Source organism: Triturus cristatus, chromosome 3_2 (assembly GCF_964204655.1).
Source record: "Triturus cristatus chromosome 3_2, aTriCri1.1, whole genome shotgun sequence".
NCBI lineage: Eukaryota > Metazoa > Chordata > Amphibia > Caudata > Salamandridae > Triturus > Triturus cristatus.
In genome coordinates this window covers 839,379,985-839,401,817 of record NC_140584.1, presented here as the reverse complement: position 1 = coordinate 839,401,817, position 21,833 = coordinate 839,379,985, and the positions used below count along the sequence as shown (strand labels likewise).

Genomic DNA, 21,833 nt, shown 5'->3' with positions numbered 1-21,833 from the left:
TCGCGGTGTCTCAAACTTACACCGGGACGAGTTCAGCTTATTTTAGAGAGGGGCTCAACTTCTTGGCAGGGTGGACGTTGTCCACCCTGTGAAAATAGTGGGTGTATGCCGTCCACCCACGTGTACCCTCCGACTCGAGCCCTGTTCATATACATAGTCATGGTTGTCAGACTAGTGTCTGGAGCCTATTGACCACCAGGGAGTGAAAGATCCCAGCCTGATGGCAGCAAGGCAGAGCATGTATGCCTTGGTTGATAGGCCCCCCAATTTTAACAAAAAAGTATCAATTTTTGGCAGGTAAATAATCTAGTCTAGCAGAGTTACTACTTCAGGCTGCCTATCTCAACATTTGATTGTTGACCATGCCTGTTAAGTCTTCTTCCCAACAACCTCTGATGGTCCTAACTCTTACTAGCATCACAGCCTCTTGGTCAGGGTAAAATGGAAGTCCTTGAGCTAGTCGCTGGCTCCTCATACTAGGGGTTCTTCTTTTCCACAAAGCAGCCTTTCCTCTGGCGCACTAGGCCAGTCCATGCAGACACATTTCAGCTTGGCCATAGGAGGCACTGTATAAATATCTAATAAATACATTCAATCTTTGCAGTCTCACTACTTTGGCAAGCTTGGACAAACTGGTTTTGATTTGAAATGGAATATATATGCCAGCTTGACAGCTCGAAACCAAATCTATATTTGGGCTGTCAATCTTTTTCCCTGTTTCATGTGCAGTGTGAAGGATCTGGGCAATTTTAGTGTTTGAAACTTTAGTTTTTCCACACTCAGCCAGGGCCTTGGATACTGTTACGTGCAGATAGTAGTTTCATTTACCCTTCACTCTTAGCAGCGAAATTTATCCTGGTGAGTTCTTTGGGGGTGCAGATGCATCATAAGACAATGGCTACAGAGTTAATAATGAGAAAAAATCTGGACATATGTGTTTTTATTATAGAATAGTCCTCAAAGTAGTAACATTGAGCAGCGGATAAAGAGTACGCTCTTATCTATTAGTGAATGTTTGTTTTGGGCTTCTGGGGGCTTATTGTTAGCCGGTTTGTCATTTTCTGTGTACTCTTCTTGCCTTTTTTTCTATACATCTTTGCATATTTTGCAGTAATTAATGAACTGGATGGATTGGCGAAAGGTCAAGAGACAGATTACCGTGCTGCAGGCCACGCCCGTCTGCTGCAGGAGAAGGCAAAGAAGGCTGTGGAATTCCTTGAGCAGCGGTTTGAGGCCAGAGACTCCTATCTGAGGGCACTGACTAGCCGTGGCAATGAGCTTGAGTCCATCTCATTTCGCAGTGAGGACACCACTGGACAGAAGGTACAGACTCAGCAAGAAAGGGTCTCCATTGCTGCACTTAGAGAGGGATGGGGATGCAGCACAAGGTCCTTTTTCTGAATTAAATAAGGTGCACATCCAGTAATGTATTCGGGAGGAGGCACACCAGCAATACACGCAGTTTGCGTAACCAGGCGCTCTATAAATGCCCCTTAATAATAATAATAATAACACTGCCTGTTGTGAGAAAGGGGTGAAGCAGCATTCCTTTTTAGGCCGATGCCTACCAGACAGCACAGCTGGGCCATTCGGAAAGCTTCCCTGGCATTCTGTTCATTGCTTACAATTGGCTTTGTGGTTTGCAACTCACATTTGATTGATATCTGTTTGGTGGCTTTGTTTTTGACTGTCCAGCTTGAGTTCATCCCTCCCATGGGGCATAGCCTATTTACGGTATTCTTCCACGAGTGCTTGCTTTCTGTAACCAGGCCTTTAAATCTTATCTTTACTTTTCCTGCTGTGAATGGAAATGCCTTTTCTAGCGCACAATATTTTAATATCGGTAAATCAACTGAGCAGATATTTCCGAATATATTAGAATTAGGAAAGCACAACTGAAGCACATTTTTTATAATTCTATAGTGTGGTGGAAGCAAACATTTTAATAAGATTAAAACAAATCAATACAGTAGGTGATGACATTTTCACACATTATCATTTGTGTGCTGTATACCTTTATCAGTAAAACTCTGTCTGTGCAAATGTAGTTATCATTTCAATTGAAAATGTGTTGTCTGTGATTGCAGTGAGCTACCACACCATGCCTACTCCACTTTACGCCACTCTACTCTACACCACTCCATGTCACTCCACATCACTGCACTCTACGCCACTACACTCTATGCGTTTCTACTCTGCACAACTACTCTATGCCAATGCACACTAAACCACTCCCATCTAGTCTACTCCACTCTACTATGCACCACGCCACGCCACTCTACTCTGCAACACTGCATTCTATGCCCTTCACTATACGCCAATACACTTTAAGCCACTATAATCTACTCAACACCACTACACTGTACACCACTGCACTCTACGCCACTCTACCCTGCTCCGTGCCACTATACGTCCCATCACTCTTCTCTGAAACAATCTACTCTATGCCACTGCACTCTACACCACCCTATCCTACGTCACTGTAGTTTACGCTGCTCTGCTCCACACCACTGCACTCTATGCCACTTTTCTCTAATCACCACTGTACTCTGCGCTAATGCACTCTACACCGCTCTACTCAAAACTAATTCACTCTATGCCAATCTACTCTGCACAACCCCACTCTACGTCACTATACTCTACGTCACTGCACTTTATGCCACTCTACTCTACACCACTCTATTCTACTCTGCACTCTACACTACTCTACTATCCACCTCTCTACAATACTGCATTCTACGCCTCTCTACACCACTGCTCTCAATGACCCTACTCTCAATCACACTCTACTCTCCAACAATGCACTCCGCCACAACTTTACACCACTTTAGTCTACACCACTGCACTCTGTTCCACTGAACGTTACGTCACTACACTCTGCCCTGCCCCATTCTACTCTACACCACTCTACTGCACTCAGTGCCAATGCACTCTACATCTCTACACTTTACACTCCTCTACTCTACATCACTCCACCCTACGTCACTGCACTCTCTGCCACTCTCCTCAGCAGCACTCAACTTTATGCCACTATAGTATGCACAACTCTATGCCACTGCACTCTATGCCACTCTACTCATCACTGCACCACTATAATCTACGACGCTACATTGTATACCGCTGTTTTCTATGACACTGCACTCCACACCCCTCTACTCTACACTACTCCATTTACACCAGTGCACTCTAGAACGCTCTATTCTACTCAACTCCATGACACACCACTTCACGACACTCTACGCCTCTCCCCTCCACACAGTACCACTCTACCCCACCCCACACAATACCTTTCTACTTTGCAGCACTCCACGTCTCTCTACTGTACTCAGCACCACTCTACTCAATGCCAATGCACTCTACACCACTCTACTCTTAACCATTGAACTTTTTGTCACTGCACTCTGCATCACTTCAGGCTAGGCCACTCCACTCTGCACCACTCCACTCAGTGCCACTCTACTCTATGCCACTGCACTCTGCTCTGTAGCACTCCACCTCTCTCTACTCTGCACAACTGTATTCTGTGCTGATGCAAACTACATCACTCTACTCTGCACCGCTGCACTCTACACACTGCACTGTAGGCCACTCCACTGTACTCTGCACCCCTCCACTACACTCTACGTAACTCTACTCTGCAACACTGCACTCTATGCTACTGAACTGTACGCCACTGCACACTACGCCAATACACTCTATGCCAATGCAGTCTACTCTGTACCAGTCCACTCTATGCCATTGCACTCGGAACCACTCTAATGTACTCTGCACCACTGCGCTGTACGCCACACTATGCCACTGCACTCTGCCCTGCACCACTAGATTATATGCCACTTAACTGTACTCTAAGCCATTCTACACCACTGCACTCTACTCTGTGTCACTCTACTATGCTTTACTACGCTCTACGTCACTGCACTCTATACTGCACCGCTGCACTCTACTCTGCACCACTCTAGTTTATGCCACTACACTCTTGACACTCTGCTCTAAACCATTGCACTCTACGCCAGTGCACTGTACACCACTCTACTCAAAACCAATGCACTTACAGCACTGCATTCTAAGCCACTGTACTCCACGCCATTACACCACTCTATTCTGCACCACTGTACTCTGTGCCACTTCTCTCTACGTCACTCTACTCTATGCCAATGCACTCTGCACCACTCTGCTCTACACAACTGCAATCTATGACATTCAACTCATCACCACTGCGCTCTATGCCAATGCACTCTGCACCACTCTGCTCTACACAACTGCAATCTATGACATTCAACTCATCACCACTGCGCTCTATGCCAATGCACTCTACTTTGTCACTCTTCTGACGATATGCCAACGCACTCTACACAGCTACACTTTACGCAACTCTGCTGTGCATCACTCCACTCTACACCACAGTACACTATGCCACTCTACTCTGCGGTACTCCACTCTGCACAACTATACGCCACTGCACTCTTTTTGCTCCTCTACTCTGAACTGTCTCACTGTACTCTACAGCACTCTAATCTACACGACTGCATTGTATGATGCTGCACTGTATGTATCCCGCTGCACTCTATGCCACTCTACACCGCACCACACTATTCTGCACCATACTCTGCACCACTCCACTCTGCGCTAATGAACTCCACACCACTCTCCTCCACAACACTGTACGCAAGTCGACTCTACTCCAGTTCACTGTACTGGACGCCACGTTACGCGACTCCACTCTGTGCCACTTCACTGCACAACACTCAACAGCACTCCATGCCGCTATACCCCACTCAGCACAATGTCACTCCACTCCGCCCACGGCCCTCTACGCCGCCCCACATCACTGCACTGTACGCCATTCTACTCTACACCACTGCACTCTTCGCCACTGCACTCTACACCACTCCACTGTATGCCACTGCACTCTAATCCACTACACTCTGCACTCCTCCACTCTGTGCCTCTCTACTCTACTCTGCACCACTCTACTATTTGCTGCTGCACTGTGCACCATTGCACTCTACAACATTCCACTCTAGGCCACTGCACTCTACACCACTGAACTCTACATCACTGCACTCGACGCCAATACACTCTACTTTAATGCACTCTACTCTGTACCACTCTGCGCCACTGCACTGTCACTCTATTCTTTGCCACTGTATGCTACCCTGCACCACTCCATTCTATGCCACTTCAGTCTACTCTGAACCACTCTACACCACTGCACCCTACTCCACTCTGCACCACTCCACTCTAATCCACTCTACCACACTGCACTCTACGCTGCACAACTGCACTCTACCCTGCAAGACTCTACTCTGTGCCACTGCACCCTACGACACTCTACTTCATTCTATGCCTTGACGCTCTATGCCCCTCTACTCCACTCTGTGCCCCTTTACTCTACCCCGCCTCTCTACATCCCTCCTCTCTCGACACTCCACTCTTTGCTATGCCACGACACTCGACTCTACTTCACGCCACACTCCTCTATGCTGCAAACCTTTAGCCATGCTGAACAGCAGCCACGCTGGTGTACAACATGGCTAAACTACATTTGCAAAGCCAATAGCTCTGGCGCAGGCGAGACCTATTGGATTTGCCAATGCTTGCTCTGTAAAGTAGACTAAGTTGGACCACCACTACTGTAGGGAGAATTATGTGTGAATCAACATTTCTATCTTGGGTGGAGCGACAGTGGTGGAATACGAGAGTTGTCACCTGGAGGGAAGGCAAGTAACTCCATTGTGTCTCCTTTCGTATTCCCAATCTTCTGTACATGATGTAGGAGACTTTACAGTTTGAAATTTGACCTTTTCATTGCAGGGAAACAATGATGATCTGATTCTCTCCTGCTGCCTGCACTACTGCCAGGATCGGGCCAAAGACTTCATGCCGGCCAAGAAAGGTACTGGTGAAGAGCACACTAACTTCAAGGGGAAACTGTGCCCTTTTCTACTGTAATACTTAAGGCTATGCTCAACTTTGTTACTGCAGTACTTTTCTGTCCTGCTGAACCCAGTTCCTTCTCCAGTACCGAATGCACACTGCTGAACCATACCTCAACATGTGATGCAGCTACCACAACTGTGCATCAGCCCCACAGATTCCAAGAATACAAGTGCCATATCGATGGTTGTCATCAACATTGAACATAACTAGAATGTCCCATCGCCTCCACAGTTATTCAGTGGCAGCTCCTCCACTAAGGTGGAGGAGCGTCGCCTCACTGCTCATAGAGCAGTGAAAAAGGAAAAAAGAAAACGATAACAAGGTTATTATCGTTCTATTTTTGGTTGCTGCATTCTGGGTTAGGGTGAGGCGGGGGCTCAGGGTGGGAGGAGGAGAGGACTCTGCACACTCAGTGCGCATGACTGCTGGGTCGGCCGTTTTCGGCCGGCCATGCAGCTATGCGCACTTTGCATATTCCCCACCAGGCTGTAATGGCCGATTCACGGCGCTCAGACCAATCACAACGCTGCATTGCAGCGTTGTGATTGGGTCAGGGGAGCCTGTGTGCCAGGTGCTTCTTGCAGCTTCTTCTGGAGCAGAGAAGTGGAGGAGAATCGTGGCCTTCGGAAAAAGTAAGTGTTTTTTTGTTTTTATAACTCCGCACTCCCGTTACCTACCAGCCGCCACTGCAGTTATTTGGAAGATGCTCAGTGCTGCGCGATAATTCTAAAAGGCTAAATTACTTTCATTAAACCACTTGATTGTGCCATTTCTCCACCTCAACACACAGTGCTGCTTTTAAAACAGAATTCGGAATATTTACTGGCATTACTGTGCAATATAGGCTATGGTACACAAAGCAGAGACGCATCTTCTCCCTACACAGACATCTATCTTTCCAGAAAGCCCTTAGTACATAACTATCGTGTGTGGCACTGAGCTTGCTCGAAGAACTTTTCAGTCACTACTCTCGACATCCCACTCCAGGTTGAATACATTTTCAGGCCTGTGCCTGAAAGGCCAAAGAATGTGACATTTTCTGTCTCCTGTGCACGGACACCTAGCAACAGATGGCAGCTCGCACCTCATCACTCCTGCATAGCATCTCATACTTTTGCATTCACCGCAGCCCCAAAATCTAGCCCACCAAAATTATTACTGGAAACCGAACTCACATTGTCCCCTGCCATCAGGCCTGAACTCTACCTGCCAGATTCCAGCCCTGGTTCGCATAATCCTCCTGCGTAGGCCCAGTCATCACAACACCAGTGGCCTACCAATTGGCAAACACATTGTTGTCAGTACCACGTTTCTACATTTTCGCCTGAGGCTTGTCAAACTCCTGCAACTGTATTTCCATTACAAGAGCATTTTCGAATGACAACTTGTGTGTATAACATTCTCTGCATATTTTGCTTCGACATTCGCTAATCATTTTAGGCAACCTCCTTGGAACTCATTGTGCAGTCTCGCAGACCAAGCTTCAACACATATTAAGGTCGCTTGATACAAATGTTGCTGCCCAAAACTTGGTAGTCCGCAACCGCTAAAAGGCCACATCAGTGGCTGGTACGTTCTTTACAAATGCTAATAACATAGCCTTCTTTATCATGGCACTTTGAAGGGGATTTTTCTTTTTTTTTTTTTACATAAATGCCTATTTAATGGCAGAATTTTATGATAGTTAATTAAACTGAGACAATTGAGGTAGTGGTCTCCATGTTTCTAGCTCCTTTTTATTTTTACCTTATAAATTGAGAGCAAGTTATTAGATACACAGCACAGCCTTACATACAGAAGAAACTGAATAGTGACTTTAAGCCCCCAGGTTGACCTTGTTATGCAATAGGACACAGTTTTTGTTTTGACCAACAGTTTGGGTGGAATGCACATTACCCTGAACAGTAGGGTGTGCACTTTCTTACATACATATGACTAAGTTAAGTGAGATTGTTGCGGAATGTAAAACAATGAATTTTCTTTGAAGTTACTACTGGTTCCTTGTCACATTTTGGGACGGACCTTGGTTTTAGAATCATTTTCTCCACAAACATGATGTCACTCTCTTTGAAGTACCCATTCTTGTGGCAGTAGTAAGTGTAAAAAATACCTACATGGGATGTGTAGTCTATGCCTTGCTGACGAACAAGTTACCTTCGGTAACGCATTATCTGGTAGGGGCAGGATCTAGCCTCATATTCCTTACTTAAGAATCTTCCCCCAGGCGCGAGACTGTATCAGGAATTCTTTTCCCCTAGTATGTTTGTGCATCGGCAGAGGGCGTCGTGCGACTCCGTTATCAACATCGTCCACCAAATGTGACGGAGGAGTCATATAATTTTGCCGCTGACGTGCTGATGTCTTTTCTTCCGTGACCATTGCCATATCAGGTGGAGAAAGTAAATCTGAAACTGGAGAGGACTATAGTCCACTAGTCTCCCCCAGTTCAGTCAGCCAATTTTCCAAAAGAGGCTGGACAGTATTGCCCAAAGGGTTTGGACGCCCTATATTCCCTCCTTCACCTGCCAAACTGTGCATTCCGGTAGGAAAAACAGGAACAGGTTGAATAAGGCTAGATGGAGAGTTGCTCAAGGCAGACGCTCGATCGGTGCCATTGCAGCGTCGTATCAACGTGTGGAAAGAGTAATGGGATCGACGTTGACCGGCGCCGCTGACGTCATTGGATTACTCAACCCAATGCCAAAGGTGAGAACTCCGAAGGGCTGTGCACTGAAACCTCCTCAAATCCAACAACGGATTCAGAGGGACCAACTGTCACCAAGGGCGAACCTGCCGGTGAGGATCCAGTCAGGGCACCTCCTGCCTCCTTGGTGCCAGAAAATGCACCAGAATAAGACTGAGACCCAAAAACATTATGCAGGGAAAAATAATATTTCCACATTTGGGCTAGAGTCGTCTGCGCTCCAATATTTTTAGGGAGGCGTGGGGTGGACTTCTGAGAATGCTCCACAACCAAAGGTTGGGAGACGGCATCAGATATGAGATACGTGCCGACTGTTTGCACTTCGGAGCCTCCGCGATGTCGACGGAGGCAGCCCCTCATCTGAACGGCTCTTCAACTGGTCTCTGGACTTCAGCGAGGACTGACGACGACGTGGTTTTATAGATAAATGCGCCACTAGAAGTTTCATCCGATGCTCTCTCAACGCCTTCGGCCGAAAACGCTAACAAGAACCGCACTCCTTGGAGTGATGGTGTTCTCCAAGGCACCACAAACAGATGGTATGCGGGTCCGTGACTGAGATCTGTCTGTCACAAGATCCACAGAGTTTAAACCCGGATGACATCACAAATATGCACACTATTTTCTTGACAAAACATAGAGATGGGCCTGAAAAATGGCCTCCTAACCACTCTGGGTCTGCGTGTCAGCGGCAGGATTATATGGAGTCTGTCGACATTACATCCAGTGGACGATGTTGATACAGAGTCACAGGAAGCCCTTTGCCGACGCTCAGTTGTACTAGGGGAAAGTATTTCGAAATCCTGTCTGCGGCTAGATGTCTCTATCAGATGTCACGCTACACAGCAGTTCTTAGTGGCTCATGTGAAGTCTAGGAGGACAATGAGAGATTAGGAAGGAATTTGTCTAAGAAGTAAGAAATATTCAGCTCTTTTAATAACCTGCTTCCAGTCGCTTTGAGACCACGGAAAAGTTAGAGGAACCACTTTGGATTATCCACTTGAAAGTTCCCAAAAAAATGATAACACCAGTCGTGCCACTATTAATATTCCTGATAGGCACAGACTGGCAGGACTTTGAAGAAATAATCTCACAGTACATTCACTGTCATTGGTGTAGAACCAGTCATTGTCAAGGTCTTTAATATCAATGCAGACCTGTGCCCAATCAGCGTGGATTCACACAATGCATGATTGGCGTGGTCAAGACTATGGAAGTCTTAGCATGTGCTGTAAAATATATCAAAGTCAATCTGGTCTGCTCATTCAGCCCCGAAAAGAGGTATTTTTATTTAGCCCTCAAAGGAGCATATTGATGGAATTGGACCACGGTTCAAAGCATACACTGAGAATATCCCTGGCCAAAGGAAAACTATGCCTCCACCATGAGAAACTTAAAGGTACAACCCACTCCACCTACAATACATGGACAAGCTTTTCCTTGTCAATGCATACCTCAGCATTGATGACCTTTCCAAGAAAGCCAAGAAAATCAAAAAGAGACACCAGAATTATAATGCAGAAAGCATCCACCTACATCTCTGTTGAAATCACTCTAATGAATTCATGTTGATGGCATCCTAACTTTTTCAGAAATTCTAAAGATAGGAGCAACAAAGCTCAACATCAGGTGCGCAACACCCATTGGACTCAAAGGGCTTCAGACCCCCCCCCCCCCCCCGTTCCCCCCCCGTCGTGTGCGGCAGCCCGGTATGAGACTCCTTCCCGGGCAAAAAAGCAGCCGCACCCGAGCACTTCACAGGTCTTTAAAAGACCATTTGCATGTTAATGAGGCCTTGCTGTTGTTTCACCCCTTCTAAGAGCCCCTGCAGCTCCACTCTGCCAATTGCTTAAAGTTCAGCCCCCCCCCGAAATTTTTGCTCAGCCCCCTCGAATTTTGGCTCTAGTTGCGCCTCTGCTCAACATCATGGTCAAGGTTCCTCAGACCTCTTTTTTAGTTTTTTCGACTCAACATAGGGCATCCGCAGGACCCCTAATGCCATTAATCCCACGACTCCTCAAACTAACCATGCACATCTTTCCAATTCCTGCTACAGTAAAGACTCCCCACCAAACACTGATTGAACATTTCTGAAAACAGGCCTGCCTGAATCAGTTTTACTGTCATCTGTCAGGAAGCACTACCAGGCCACTACAACATCCTCTTTCCCTCTGGTCCAGGAGAGCGAAAAAATATCTGTAGTACTGCTACAGTAAAGAAGACAACAATCAGTTAGGTGATGGAAGGAGTGCTAGAATTAATCTCATCTACTGGCGATTGCTCATGCCGAACTCCAGTCTATAATTTTTTACACATTATGCAACTTTACACCGAGTCCTGTGGTATACCACTGCTCCAACATGGAGATTAGATGTGTGTCATAGATGTACAAGATGCATATTTTCACATTCCATTCACACAATAGCACAAGAATTGCTAGCATTCCAAGTGCTGATAGGGCATTTTAATTATCAGGATGGCATTACCAGGTGCCACACACTAGATACCGACTTCCTACATTCAGCATGCTCCTGCCCCAATATATAGCAATACTGGAAAGAGGTCACAACCTCTGTTTCTCAGATGATTGCTAACCGAGCTAGCAATATACCTCACATTGTGTTATTGAGCTGGGTCAAATGAATTCCCTTGGCGTATTTTAAAATTGTAGCACTGGCTTTATTGTTTGCAACCCACAAGAAATGGCTAGCAGCGTTGACTTAATGTAATGAGCAAATGGAACTCTACTCAGAATTGGTCCCATGCACCGCCAAGTGTAAGGACATATGGGCTCTGTTCCGCAGTTTCTGCTGTCTATGGCAGACAAACGATATATATTCCGGATCATTTTTATGGACTTTGTCTACCTGTGAGTAATCCTGTCTATTTGACGATGATTGGTTTATGAATGTTATCGTTCTTACACCACGAGACTTGTGTATTTCTATACGACTTCATGTCCTATATACTATCAAATGCTATTTTGCATGTTATGATAATTTTTGAAATTCAGTGAAAACATGTTTAAAAAGAGCATTTTCATATCAAGGTACTGCCTTTCAGCCTTCCATCTGATCCTGCACTCATCTTCAGTTTCATGGAAGTAGTAGTAGTTGCAGCACACCTCGGGATATGAGATTTTTTTTTACTGTGTTTTTTTGGGACAGTTGGTTTCTAAAGACAAACTCACCAGAGAAAGTCTATCAAATTTGTAGGCCGTAACAGTTATGCCAAGTCTACTTCAATCCATACAGAACAGCAGTGTTCCTTTAACAAAAGAATACCTATCAATCAATCCATTTGTAGAGCGCACTACTTACCCGTGAGGGTCTCAAGGCGGGAGGGGTGGGGGTGCTGCTACTGCTAGAACAGCCAGGTCTTGAGGAGTCTCCTGAAAGCCAGGAGGTCCTGGGTCTGTCGTAAGCGGATGGGGAGGGTGTTCCAGGTTTTTGCGGCGAGGTGGGAGAATGATCTGCCGGCGGCGGTTGCTCGACGGATGTGGGGGACGGTGGCGAGGGCGAGGTCAGTGGAGTGAAGCTGGTGGTTTGGGGTGTAGAAGTTCATTGAAGTACGCTGGTCCGGTGTTGTGGAGAGCTTTGTGAGCGTGGGTGAGGAGCTTGAAGGTGATCATCTTGTTGACGGGGAGCCAGTGCAGGTCTTTCAGGTGGGCTGTGATATGGCTGTGGCGAGGGATGTCGAGGATGAGGCGTGCAGAGACGTTCTGTATGTGTTGTATCGTTTCTGGAGTTTGGCTGAGGTTCCTGCGTAGAGAGCATTGCCGTAGTCCAGTCTGCTGCTGACGAGGGCCTGGGTGACTGTCTTTCTTGTACCGGTGGGGATCCATCTGTAGATCTTGCAGAGCATGCGGAGGATGTTGAAGCAGGAGGAGGAGACTGCGTTCACTTGCTGGGTCATTGGCAATGCGAAGTGCAGGATGACTCTCAGGTTGCGTGCATGGTTAGTGGGTGTCGGTGCAGCTCCCAGTGCGGCCGGCCACCATGAATCGTCCCAGGCGGAGGGGGTGGATCCGATGATGAGGACCTCCGTTTTGTCCGAGTTCAGTTTCAGGCAGCTGTTCGTCATCCATTCGGCGATGGCCTTCATTCCTTCGTGGAGGTTGGATTTGGCAGTGGTGGGGGCCTATGTGGACGTTTTGATAGACTCATCGTGTTCCATTGTGAGTGGAGATCTGTAGATTTTTACTTGTGAAACGTCATCAAATTGCTTGGCAAATCTTGACTGTCCTTGGATCAGTGGATTCTCACATTTTCACAGTGCCCAGAGCAAGATCACATATGAGACCACTGCTGGAATGCATGGGTAGTCAGTGCTCAGTTCACTAAAAGGCAAATTGATTCTGTTCATTGTAGCTTTGCAATAATTTCCATGGTGGCTGAAGGATGACATGAGTGCTTTAACATGTCAAAAACTGCTCCCTTCGTAGATATTAGTGATGAATGCTTCCCTTCTAGGATGGTGAATACACTTTGACAAGCAGCAGATCCAGGGGACATGTTGGCAAGCCAAACAGGAAAATGAAAGTGTACTATCTGATCAAGCAGAGTCAACAAACTCCAGCACACTTGAGGGAGGCTTTCACTATACAGCACAAGCTCTATGCCCAAAAATCACCTTCTAGTGTTTATGTCTAACTGTAGATTACTCCCCTTGTAAAAATTCCCAGGCACCAGCCTGAATCCTGTGTGCTGGAGGTGGTGTGCAGTGATGTCAGTTCCTGTTTTACAACGCCGTATGTCACTAATCCAGAGTTAAGCTCCTACAGTTTTTTGCATTTCTTGCCAAAGTTTTCAACATTGTCACGTGCTGTAAGTAGATGTCGATCATGAACCCTTACAAAGTCTTCCTTTGGCGTCTTAGCCCCAAATATGATTTGAAGTTGTGTAACAAATGTTCCATGAAGCATCTGAGCACCGCCAGGGAACGTAAAATTCTCTATGTCGCTGAGCACGAGAAAAACGGTCAGTCCCGCTCCTGGTCATGAGGCTATTTTCAGACTCGCTCACCAGCTTTGGGTAAGTCAAAGGCAAAGTTGAAGGGCAAGTCAAAGAGGAGGCATAAGAAGTCCAAACACACTTCTTTGACTTCTCAGCAATCCCCTCCTGAAAAATGTTCTACAGTCCAAGGTCCAAAAATCTGCCTTCACTCTCTGATTCAGACCTGATTCAAGTCTTGGAACTGGATGTGCCCCGAATTCCACGGGCCATCGTTGACGCCTTTGGAGTGGGTGTGCACAAGGATCAGTTGAGGGTAAGGAAACTGTGGTCCACACAGGAGGTGCCCAAGCACACCAATTCCTTGAAACCGAAAACAATTAACTTGGCATTAAAGACCTTCCAAAGTCATATTTAGAACAAGGTAGTACAAATCTCAACAGACAGCATGACTGCGATGTTCTGTCTGAACAAATGAGGGGGCTGTTTCTTACCCACTCTTGAAGCTAGCACAGAGCATATGCAGGTGGGCCATTGCAAGAAACGTACACCTGGTAGAAAACCACATCCCAGGTGCAGAAGTCTCTCATGCTGATGAGCCAAGTAGGCAAACTGCTCTCACAAATGGGAATTAAAACAGTCCCTGATAAACAAAGTATACCATCACTGGGGAATACCACAACTAGACCTGTTTGCAACAGCAGGAAACTCAAAATACCAGTTAGTAGGTGGATGCATTGTTGATACGTTTGTACAGAATTTTTGCTTATACTTTTCTCCAATACCACAAATTCCTTTAGGCGTGGAGAAGCGTAGGCATCTAACATGACTTTCAAGTCAAGTCAAGATTGTTTATTGTTTCAGTTAGTTAAAACCACTACAATACAATTTCTAAACAACAGTAAAAGTTTGTTTTGTGTAAAACCTAAAAAGTCGTAAAAAGAATCTCTTGTTTGACAGTTGTTAACACTCAAATGTATATGGAAATATCGTAATTTGATTAGTTAGTCTCTTAATAAAATACAAATATTTTCCGGGTGCATTAATTAATAAGTCCGAAATATTGATTGACTCGTGGTGTACTTTACAAGAGTGAATATTTCTCCAAGTATTCTTGCCTTGTTCACCATTGTGTTCCAGAAACGAGTGCAATCTCAGGGCCGGTCAGTCTTGCTTGGTGTTAGCGAGCGATGCTCCACATCATTTCCCTTTATTTTATTTATTTATTATTATTATTATTATTTTTTAATGCTTGCATGTGTGCATAAAGGAACTTTATTAGTTTACAGTTCAGTGTAATGTCTGTTGAATCCAAAGCTGCTATAACTGCAGATCTGCAAGTCCTTATGCCTCTGGAATTCATGGCTTGTTTTAATAAAGAGATTCGCGCTTGTGAAAATTTGGGGCTTATGCAGACTAGGTGAACAAAATCCTCTTTACTACTTCCACATAGTCTACAATCTTTCGGCCCTTTGTGGACCCATGTTGGCTGGTCGGCAATAGACGGCAGATTGCCTAAACGCAAAGCCATTATTTGCAACTTCTTGTAGACCGAGAACGTGATGTTCAGATATGGTGCCGGGATAAGTGTTTTATAATTAGTAATTAGTAATTAACCATCCAGGCGTGTTTTCCCTTACTGAGGATGTTTTTGTCGACCAGCAAGGAATGAAATTTAGCGGATTTATTTATGGCTTGCTTAAAGGATGAGTAGGACAAATTGGTTTCCCAGAGCCCACCTGTGCAGGTTTCTAGTAATGCTTTTTAGGTCTCGCCTGCGAACGCAGCGCGGAGCGCTGCTTTCGGCGAGATCTATTGTTGCTGACTTGCCTCGGAAGGGGGACAGGAGATGTGCACGCGCAGGCTTTTGGCGGATTTGAGTTGGTGTACGCGCCTTCAGCCACGCGGCGTGCACATCTCCTGTCCCCCTTCCCTCGCAAGCCAGCATGCAGTTTCGCTTTCGTCCTCACCAGCCTCCTGTAATTCACGCACGTACAGACAGACACGCGACGTGCACATCTCGTGTTCCACTTCCAAGGCAAGTCATTAATTTTGTGCCATCATACTCACTGTTGCCACTGATCCTTTGAACATTTGCGCTGCAGATCTGGACGATGCTGTTAAAATCTCGGGACGGGGAGCGCTGCGGGCCCAAGTGCCTGTACATGGTGGCGGTAGTGCGTCTGCTTTTTCTCGCTGCTGTGAAGGCTTCCCAAGTGCTACCTCCTTCGATCCAATACGGCGATCTGACGTGCCCCGGTACTGCTCCCAAGCCCTCTCCACTGCTCCGGACTGCACCCTAGCGTTAGGTCCGCTATAGTCGGGTCTCTGAACGTGCCCCAGCTATCAGCTGCGTACCCAAACACCCATACCACGCATGCGCCACACGCTGAGCAAGGCACGCTGATGGGAAATCGCCATAGTCCCCATAATTAGATTCACTGCCTCTCTTGCCTCGGTCATCGCATTGCTCCGTGCAAGCTCTCCTACACCCATTCCCATCCTGCCAGACTTATTTGAGTTAAAACTGCACATTTCTTCATTTTTATCTCGAAAGAGACACAGAGAGCAGCTGATACAATTCCTTTGCTTTTAGCTCCATGCTCACTGCTCCAAATTTCCCTCGTTTTCAGCTCCATGTAGAATAAAGGCCGGCGAGCTGTGGGCAATGCTGCTAGTTTAGACACCAATTGCCGTGAGTCATTGGGCGAAACAGCCTAGGAGGCGGGAACAGACGGACAAGGTTGGTTTCAGGAGAGCCCTTATCTAGTTTATTTTAACAAACTTTATTGAACACTTGAGAGTAACCAGAAGACGGTCAAACTAATTCATTCAAGCGTAGTGAAAATCTGAACGTATTATTTAAAAGAATAATGAAAGAATGTTGGCTCGAAGTCTGGAAATTAGATGATCGGACTTTAGAAGTGTGCAAGGGTGCATTATAATGTTCAATGGTGCTGTGGCTGCTTGCAATAAGGAAGAGGATGTGGCGAAGCGGCCAGGTTCTATGTTTCCAGTCTCGGCCTCGGATCAATATTCTGTGATTCTGGGCAAATTACCTAATCCCGCTGTGCCTACAAAAATGAATGCGTTCATGTGTAATGTTACCGGTGCTTTTGTAAATCCCTCAAATTCCTTCTGGTTGAGTTTGTGCTATACAAATCTGGAATAAAAAAATTGAATTTATACACAACTGTTCTGTTTCTGAAGTTCAATTATTTCCTGCTCCCCCCTCTCTTCTCCTTAGTGTGTTTCATGTCTCTCTGCAGCTGTGTGCTCTGCTGGGCAGTGTCTGGAGTCCTATCTCTGGCACGCTCAAACTCTTCACAGGTCTTTAAAGACCAAGTACTGTGGATTTTTTAAAATTTGGGTTTTCATTAAAATGTTAGCTGTGCAAGGAACACCCTCCTACCAGCTTTCAACGTTAGGCAGAGCTGTTAAAAAAATACTGTTTACATTTTCGGAACTGGTAGTCTGTTTTTTAGCTCCAGCCTGAGCTAGCCACACGTGTGCCCGCTCCTGCACCATAGTAAACGTTGTGTCCTGTCACCCATCACTCTCTGACAATCTCTCCCCTACACCACCCACATTTTAAAACAATCATTTACAATCCAATAGGTCTCGCATTTACGCTACTTTAAGCTATTGGCATTGTAAATGACAATGCCTTTTATTTGTTTTAAAAACGAAAACACAAATAAAAGGCATTGTCATTTGCAATGTCAATAGCTCAAACTTGCGTGAATGCGAGACCTATTGCATTGCAAATGCTTGTTTTTTTAGATATTAGTTGTATGGGGATTTTTCATCCTTCTCTAATTCGTCCCACAAAGCCTTGTTCAATTCCAGTTCTGCCGCATTTTGCTTGAATGTGTACCATTGCTTAATGGTTGCGTACTTTCTCCCCAGTGTTTCATTAGTTACCCCAAGTTCTAGTCTTACCTGTGCTGGGGAGGCGGACTGATGAATTTGAAAGACTTGTTTATAAATTGAAACTTGAGACTTGTTTAGGAGGTCTGCGTCTTTCCCGTGTAGTGCCGTACTGCCATATGTTAATGTTGGTAACATCTTGGCTTTTATTACTGCTAATAGGGGTTTACATGATGGCCCCTTCAGTTTTTTCGCTAAAGACCTGAAGGCAAATGATAAGGCGTTTGTCCTCTGAGTTATATATTCTTTTTGGTCCTGATGATTGTGCCTGTTGTCAATAAAGAAGCCCAAATACTTATATTTGGATACTGCTTCTAGTTTTATGCCCTCTAATTGGAATTGCTGTTTTGCCTTCTGATGTCTACTAATCAGCATTGTTTTGCTTTTTGCGATGTTTATCTCTAGTTTATTGTCGGCTATATATTTCAGCATTCCTATGCTCTTCGTAAGCCGATCTTAGTTAGGCTCATCAAAACAACGTCATCTCCATATGATTAGTGGGATAGTGATAAAGTTCCTAGTTTGCGTGGATGAGATATGACTTTGATTCTTCCAGGTGGCCATTTCAAGGTTAGTTCTCTAAAATTCAAATGCAAATATAACAAGTTTTTTTTTCAAAATAGCAATCAAATTAGATCTGGAAGAATTTTCAGTGGTGATTTGAGTACTTGCAAGGGGGTGCTTGAGCGACTGACCGTGGAGAGGCAGATATTATCCCCAAAAATGACACAGGTACTCTCTGAAGACGATGACTGTCCTTGTAAAGATGATTCTACACATCCACAGAGGCTAAGACGAAACGAAAATTGATTTTTCTAAATAAATGTTCCTGAACATCTCAGAAAAGAGAAGGAGGGACGGCGAGTCCTAATATCGCTGGGTAGGTTTATGTTTGGCAAATCTAAAGGCTTAATGCAATACATTTGCAATATGGAAATGGTCCATTCTCACGCAGCGTACCCTTTCTTCAATCCTCAAAACCCATCAAAATGTTTAGCACCCAACCTGTGCTCCTTTTAGCTTTGGTGGCATATAAACTGGACAACTGCTCTTCTGCTTTAGCTGTATGAGACAGAGGAAAAGTAGTCTGATAGCATAATAATTATGGAGATTTGGATTTCTGATACTCATCTTAGCAGGGAAGAAGGCCATACTCTCAAAATGACTCTGTCCTTTAGGAAGGGAATAGAGATTGTTTATTAAGACTACCGCCATAACTGACCCACTGTTATGGCTTACAAAGTACGTGAAAAAAGGAGTTCAGAGGGGTTTGTCATAATGAAGGTGAAGGTTTACAGTTTCATGCTGATTGTAGCTTCTTTCCTTGACCGGAAGAAAACTGTGGCATCTGAAACCGAGAAAGCGGCAGCCTTGAGAAAGCTCACCTAGTTCGAGGCATGTGGGCTGCTGAATTCATATCTGTGCATAGATCGCCGCCTAGTGTTGGGTCCGGATGTTTGCACGTTGTTGTCCTGGAAGAGTCTTCGAAGTATCCTTGGATAGGTGACTCCTCCCCTGGACTACAGTGCGCATGGGCATCCTCTCCATCCTCAGATTGTTTTTTTCCGCCATTGGGTTCGGATGTGCTATCTTAGCTCAAGTTAGGAAAATATTTGATCGAGGCCAAAAGGCCTTTAGTTCGCGTCGGTACTGTTTATCGATCGGGTTTCGATAGCATTTTGTTAGTTTACTAACTTTCAGCACCGACTTCTTTCGCATTTACCTGTCCATCGACTACTTCGACGATGGAATCCAGGACGCCATTCAAAAGGTGTCCGGTATGCAATGCGAAGTACCCACACATCGACGTCCATCCGGTGTGCAACAAATGCCTTTCGCCGGACCACGACGAATCGACATGCATGGCCTGTGCCCGGTTCCGTTCCAAGAAGACTCTAAGGAACCGAAGAGCGGCGAGACTCGAGGCGCGGCACGCGGCACCGGCCCCAACAGACATCTTCGACGAGGCCGACGTCGAAGAATTAGAAGTCATACCCTCCAGTCCCGTTTCCGAACACGACCCCGGTTCGGACGAGGGCGACGAGTCACTCTTCCACAGAGGTGAAGACGACACCGAGGTAGGAGACGACGAGGAGGCCTTAGGGGCCGAAGAGAGTAGCTCCAATGATGAACAAGGCCTACCTGTTCAAACCGAAGAAACACCAGCGCCACAGCCTTTGGCTCCGGTCGAGGGATCGCCTTCGGGCCTTACCCGAGACCCATCCCGTAGTTCTTCGGCCCCGCCCTCGGGCCCGGCCTCGGACGTTCAGCGGCAGCCATTGCTGCATAAGCCAGCTGGTTTCCCTACCATAAAACCGAAACCGAAAGCTGCTCCGGTTCATACGAAACCGAAACTGAAAGTGGCGCTGGTCGGATCGAGGCCTTCCACGCCTTCGACGTCAGCGCAACGCGTCGGCACCGACCGCGCCAAGAGGGACTTCGGTGCCGAACTGGAATCGGGCGACATCGGAGTCGACAAACGGAAAAAGGCCATCGGCACCGAGAAACCTACTCGACAGCCGACGCCAACGACACCGAGGGCAATACCGCCTGCTTCGCCTCGCGTCGCTCCCTCGACGACGCCGATGCCTCACGTATCGAGGACGTCGACGGTGATCTCCACACCTCGACTCGAGGACCCGCCGGCACCGAAAAAATCCACGCCCGGCTCTACGAACCTGCCCGGTGCCAAAGCCTCAAAGACGCCCCAAGTGCGGCCTGCTGTGACGCAAAGCAACAAAACCACGGCGGCCCTCAAAGACCCGTCGGGTTCCGGCCCGATCGGAGCTCCAGCAACCTCTACGGGGCCAGCCAACATTACCTTCGGCTTGCCTCCGTCAACAATCCCGAAGATGTTCCAACTCAGGACACGGGTTACCCAGCCTCCGGCTCCACCGGACGAGACGTCTCCGTCACGTGTCATCGACGCCGACACTGGCAGGCTGATTCTCCACGACCGAAGGATAACTTCGGAACCGCCATTGGACCCTTTCAGGATCCCACTAAAAAGGAAGCTGCCTGTAGAATCAGAACCTCTCCTTTATGAACCGTTCCATTCCTCCTACCAGGATCCACACCGGTTCTCCCCCACACGCTCCGACACGGATGCATTGGAGGACTACATGGATGTCCAAGCACCCTACCATGTGGACACAGACCCTGATGACCAGCAGGACCCTGATCAAACTTGGGGCGACCCTGCAGACCCCAGTGCACCTCTCGATACACAGGACCCACAACTGTATGGGGCAAAAACATCTCCCACGGAGGATACTGCGGCGTTCAACGCTCTTATTGAACGTGCTGCAAATAACCATGGGGTACAGCTTCACTCGGATACCATCGAGGATGACTTTCTAATGGACACTTTTGCATCCTCAGAAAGACATGTAAAAACTCTGCCAATGCTAAAGGGGGTCCTCAAACCAGCTAAGGACATTTTCAAGGAACCCACCAGGGCACGAGTGATAAACCCCAGGATTGATAAAAAATACAGATCAGCACCTGGGGATCCTACTTACATCAAAGGACAATTACCACTCGACTCCATCGTCGTAGCGAATGCTCGCAAGAGGGCACACTCGCAAACGACAGGTGACGCTCCTCCCCCGGACAAAGAGTCCAAGGTGCTAGAGACCTCCGGCAAGCGAGTTGCCGCCCAGGCTGCCAACATATGGCGCATAGCCAACACTCAAGCGCTCCTCGCTCGCTACGATAGAGCGCACTATGACACATTGGAGCAACTACTCCAACATCTCCCTGACCAGTTCAAAGAAGGTGCGGAAATTCTTATCAGAGAGGGACAGCTACTCACAAATGCTTCCATCAAATGTGCACTAGATGCTGCAGACACGGCTGCCAGGGCCATAAACACAAGCGTCATGCTGCGACGACATGCCTGGCTACGAATCTCAGGATTCAAGCCTGAGGTACAAAACAACATACTGAACCAGCCCGTCAACCCCGACTATTTATTCGGCCCAGAGGTTGACACCACCCTCGAAAAGATAAAAAAGGACACGGACACTGCAAAGTCCATGGGCGCCCTCCAAACTCAGTCCTTTCGGAGCGGCTCCTTTCGTCGCCCCGGAAACAAGGGGGCAGGTAGAGGACAGGGGTCACAACAAACGTATAACAAAGGCAATACACAGACCACCTACGATAAAAACACCCGAGGTGGATATCGTGGCTCCAGTACAAAGGGCAGAGGACGTGTCTACGGCAACACCAGGTCCTCCCCCAGGAACAAGCAGTGACGCCCTCTCCCTTCCCCCCGACCACATAACACCTGTCGGGGGAAGACTACA

The 21,833-nt window shown here is 46.8% G+C and overlaps 1 protein-coding gene across 4 annotated transcripts in view; it reads left to right on the top strand.

The window, feature by feature from the left end:
* SMG6 (SMG6 nonsense mediated mRNA decay factor) overlaps positions 1-21,833 on the top strand; it is a 1,079,424-nt gene that overhangs the window by 1,043,250 nt on the left and 14,341 nt on the right. For all 4 annotated transcript variants that reach the window (XM_085649087.1, XM_085649085.1, XM_085649086.1 and 1 more), the window contains 2 exons: positions 1,112-1,323; positions 5,815-5,896. In XM_085649087.1, the coding sequence (XP_085505213.1) occupies positions 1,112-1,323; positions 5,815-5,896 (294 nt within the window). The remainder of the gene's footprint in view (positions 1-1,111; positions 1,324-5,814; positions 5,897-21,833) is intronic.